Here is a 4,596-nt window from a genome sequence, read left to right on the forward strand (position 1 = left end):
GTTATACTGTTGAATTGCTATAATCATTGGTTAAATATTAGGGGGGAAAAATTCCTAAAGACATAAGTAATATTGATATCAGTGATACCTTCAGTCATAAAAAAATATTTAACAAATATTACAAATATACTTTCTTTATGTTGTTTCTACATTAATTTGAAGATTGAATGTGAAATTATTGCAATATAAAAGTATATTTAAAAACTTTAATGTTAGGTGGGATTAATTGCGATTAATTTCAGAAAAAAATGTGTGATTAATTAGTCATTTTTTTAATCGATTGACAGCACTCACTGTATATACATATATACACAAATATTTTTACAAATACTGTACGTGTCAAATCAGTGTCAGTTTCAGCAGCGGCAGCTCTTAAAGTAATAGCAGTCAAATAACTTAAAAACCAGCTGCTGTGATCTCTGTTAATCAAAGAACAAAAGAGGAAATCAGTAACTTTTGTAGCTTTAAGGATTCATCTATATTTAATTTAGTATTTAGTGTTTGATGACTTTATTCAATTTCTGTATATTTCTTACTTGCTGAAGGGCACAGGTAAATAATGGGTTTATGTGAAGATTGTTTTAAGTTCACTTAAATTAGAAGTTATACTGTTGAATTGCTATAATCATTGGTTAAATATTAGGGGGGAAAAATTCCTAAAGACATAAGTAATATTGATATCAGTGATACCTTCAGTCATAAAAAAATATTTAACAAATATTACAAATATACTTTCTTTATGTTGTTTCTACATTAATTTGAAGATTGAATGTGAAATTATTGCAATATAAAAGTATATTTAAAAACTTTAATGTTAGGTGGGATTAATTGCGATTAATTTCAGAAAAAAATGTGTGATTAATTAGTCATTTTTTTAATCGATTGACAGCACTCACTGTATATACATATATATACAAATATTTTTACAAATATATTTTGTTATGTTTGTATTATTTTAATGTTATTTTTAAACCTTAAATAAATTATTTTATAATTTTTTTTTGCACAAAATCATGATAATCTGTCCTTAAAAAAATACTCATAAATTTGCCTATGTTTGACATTATTATAATCAAAAAACAAAACAAACACCTTAAATGTTTTTATTAATGTGAGGAGCTCATATTAAAAATGAGGATGATTTCACACGCTGTTGCAAAATTTGAGAAAACTCGTGATACACGCATAACCTCTGAAATGATACTACGGACTGCATGGGTGCCTCTCATGAAAAAAAATTCCTAAAGACATAAGTAATATTGGTATCAGTGATAACCTCTGAAATGATACTACGGACTGCATGGGTGCCTCTCATGATAGAAAATTCAGTTTTACTATTTAAAGTCATGCTGCCTTTTGTAAATTATTTATAGCATTTCTGTAACCTTGGCCATCTCATCACAAACTCACCTGTTCGAAACCAACCAAACACTGACTCATTTCTGTCAGTAACTCACAGACTGATTCACAAGTTCATGAATATACAGTATCTAATTAACCTAATTCAAAGGATGGGCAATTTTGACATGCTTGGCGGTGATGAGTTCTGCACGGGCACAGTCTATCTAAATCTATTACCTGAATGTTGCATACTAACAATACTAAAAGTTCAATCACATACTAAACATAGCTTTACTTTATTGCTGAACTCTAATTCTGCAGCTGGATTTGTTTTGTTTTGAAACATTATAAAATGTTATTTACAGATTCAAATAGTTCTCAGTAGGAATATGAATTCATATGTTGTTATTGTGTCTTCACTCAGTGCATGGTTGGCGGCCTATGAGCATCCAGTTGTGGATTGCATAAACCAGCGCATAGAAGACATCACAGGCCTCAATGTCAAAACAGCAGAAGAGCTACAGGTAAGGTTCATGCGGCGTTTAATGCATGAGACTGAGAATAGTTAGGTTCAGTTTTTTTTAGTTTATACTTTCGTTCTTGCTTAGGTGGCGAATTATGGTGTTGGTGGACAATATGAGCCCCACTTTGACTTTGGACGGGTAAATACAAAGTTCTTTAACCGTTACCCTGTTACATTGAGAATGCAGGGTTTTCACACACGCAACATGTCATTTTAACATTTTTTTCTACCAGAAAGATGAACCAGATGCCTTTAAAGAGCTGGGCACAGGAAATCGAATAGCAACCTGGCTGATCTATGTGAGTAGGATTTGATTGGTTCTTCTACTCTCATCATAACTTCATTCAATGTAAAACATGGGCTTTGTTGCAGATGAGTGATGTAGCTGCAGGGGGCACCACAGTCTTTCCAGAAGTTGGAGCTACAGTAAAGCCAATGAAGGTGCGTTCTATTAGTCCATTTTTTCTTTTTTACAGAAACCATATATATCACAATATAGATATTTTTGCTAGAAATTTGATGCCAAAATCATTAATATTTTACCTGCCCTTGTGATAAAGAAGTATAGCTTAGCATATTTTTCAATTGTGGAAAGAATATTCTTAAGTGTGAACTGAATGACATGGTTGCCTTTTCTATTAATAATTGCCACTTGTTTGTGTCTGTGTTCAGGGTACAGCCGTCTTCTGGTATAATCTGTTTCCCAGTGGAGAGGGAGATTACAGCACGAGACACGCAGCTTGTCCAGTACTGCTGGGTAACAAGTGGGGTGAGTGTCTCAGACACAGTGTATTGTCAGGAGATTTTCTTTATGCTCTAAATGGATCATGCTTATTTGAGTAATTATGTATTTCTATATAACAATGGCTTTGTATGTGTTCCTCCTAATGTGTATATACTAATTTTAACAATAATTAACTGACACTAGTTTTTACTAATTATTATTATAATAGGCATTTTCCCCATTACGATTATAAATATACCTTGTTAAAATGACATATTATTCCATAAATAATATGAATTATATTAAAAGTCTTCTCTTTTTCTTAATATATTATGTTAGATATATCATCTAAAATTGTCAACGATGCTTTACATTTCTTTTCTAATAATTCATGCACTTGAGCAAATAGTTAGTGATGTCAAATTGAACGATCAACCCTTTTTCTTTTATTGCTTTATGAGTATTTTCTGCTGTATTAACAAGCAAGCACATTTTAGTTGAATCTTGCATTAAAAAGCATGTTATATGTCACCCCTGTTACCATCATAATTATTGTTTATAAAAATAATGAATTTTTCCATAAATGAAAAAAAAAGAAAACCTCTTAAAGACTTCATCATCCTTGACACATAAAAGTCTTCTCATTTTTAATGACTTTGTCTTATCTATTATGTTTGGTTTGTCACAATCTGAAATCATCAACTGTTACCATCATTGCATTTATATTTTCTAATAATTCATGCACTTAATCAAATAGTTATTAATGTCAAAATAAACTATCAACCATTTTACTTTCTTCATGAGTATTTCCTGCTGTGTTAGCAAATAAGCAAAACCTCTTGAAGTCGTGCTGTGTCAACCCTGTTACTACCACAACTGTCCCTTGTTAAAAAAATGTATTAAATCAAATTTTTGTTTTTATTCATTAATCAGATAATAGTTAGTAATGTCTGTTTGAACTATCGATGCTAACTTCTAAAGCTTCCTAAACTTTATGAACTTTCAACCCTGTTGGATTTCTGAAGGCAGCCTCACCATGCATTTAGCTTGAGATGGCACAATGGATTTCTTAGAGAAATTTCAAAAAACAATCTGTCTGATGTCTTTTCCATTCTCTCTTTCTGTCCGTTAGTGTCAAATAAATGGATCCACGAGAGAGGTCAGGAATTCAGGAGACCCTGCGGCCTGAAAGAGGTAGATTGAGCAAACACCTCCACCATCTTCCTCATGCACTCCTCCCCCTGGACTCTGAAAACATGAACAGCAACCTCCCTGCTGTTCATGTCCACTGTGTCCGCAGCAGCCAACATGTGACCTGTCACATTTATTTTTAACTGAAGCGTATGTGTGTGTGTGTGTATGTGTGAGCTAGCCTACAGTTACATTACCTCTGTTAGTGCCTTTTGTCATTGCACACCAGGGCTTCAAAGGATGGAGCTATTCCTGACAACACTCCTTTACAAACAGGCCTTTAACCATTGAGCTGTATAATGCTATCATATCAGCATATCTTCAACACTTACTCTGACTGACAGTCAGACCAAAGTGACAAATGCGAGAAAGAACATAAAATGCTTGTTTGCAGTGTTCACTGAATGATAGGGGATAATAAAAATGATTTTTCCAAAATGAGTCTTTTTGCTTCATTATTGCCCTTCTCCTTTATTATAACTTTTTTTAGTCAAAATGATTAGAACACTAGTATTTTCAGCAGCTAAAATGGTTTTAAGTCAGTTATTTCTATCTTTTGCTGTAGTGTGTCAGTAGGAAATATCAGTTTACATTTCCAAACATTCCTTTTGCCATTAATTGTAATAATCCAGTGAGATTTTTGTCTGACAGCAACCAGTGCTCCACACAGAGATCTGATCTCACCGTCATCCAGTCTTTCTGGAATGATGTGAAGAAACAGAACAAACTGAGACAGACTAAATCCAGCAGAACTGTGGAAACGTCTCCAAGATGCCTCAAGAAACCTACCTGCAAAGCTACAGTACTGTTCAAAGTT

At 33.0% G+C, this 4,596-nt stretch overlaps 1 protein-coding gene across 1 annotated transcript; it reads left to right on the forward strand.

Annotated features, from left to right (window-relative positions):
* The first annotated feature begins 1,635 nt into the window (after nt 1-1,635).
* LOC107598048 (prolyl 4-hydroxylase subunit alpha-1-like) lies at nt 1,636-4,220 on the forward strand. Its single transcript, XM_016289292.1, has 6 exons — nt 1,636-1,865; nt 1,950-2,003; nt 2,098-2,163; nt 2,237-2,305; nt 2,537-2,633; nt 3,721-4,220. The coding sequence occupies exons 1-6, from the start codon at nt 1,731-1,733 to the stop codon at nt 3,789-3,791; spliced, it is 492 nt and encodes a 163-aa protein (XP_016144778.1). The 5' UTR covers nt 1,636-1,730; the 3' UTR covers nt 3,792-4,220.
* The last annotated feature ends 376 nt before the right edge of the window (nt 4,221-4,596 follow it).

The sequence above is a fragment of the Sinocyclocheilus grahami genome, unplaced genomic scaffold, assembly GCF_001515645.1.
Source record: "Sinocyclocheilus grahami isolate Dianchi unplaced genomic scaffold, SAMN03320097.WGS_v1.1 scaffold243.1, whole genome shotgun sequence".
NCBI lineage: Eukaryota > Metazoa > Chordata > Actinopteri > Cypriniformes > Cyprinidae > Sinocyclocheilus > Sinocyclocheilus grahami.

Coding starts and splice junctions, on each gene's coding strand:
- LOC107598048 (XM_016289292.1), top strand. CDS start 1,731: ATGAATTCATATGTTGTTATTGTGTCTTCACTCAGTGCATGGTTGGCG. Junction 2,164..2,236: donor TAGCAACCTGGCTGATCTAT/GTGAGTAGGATT, acceptor GCTTTGTTGCAG/ATGAGTGATGTAGCTGCAGG. Junction 2,634..3,720: donor ACTGCTGGGTAACAAGTGGG/GTGAGTGTCTCA, acceptor TCTGTCCGTTAG/TGTCAAATAAATGGATCCAC.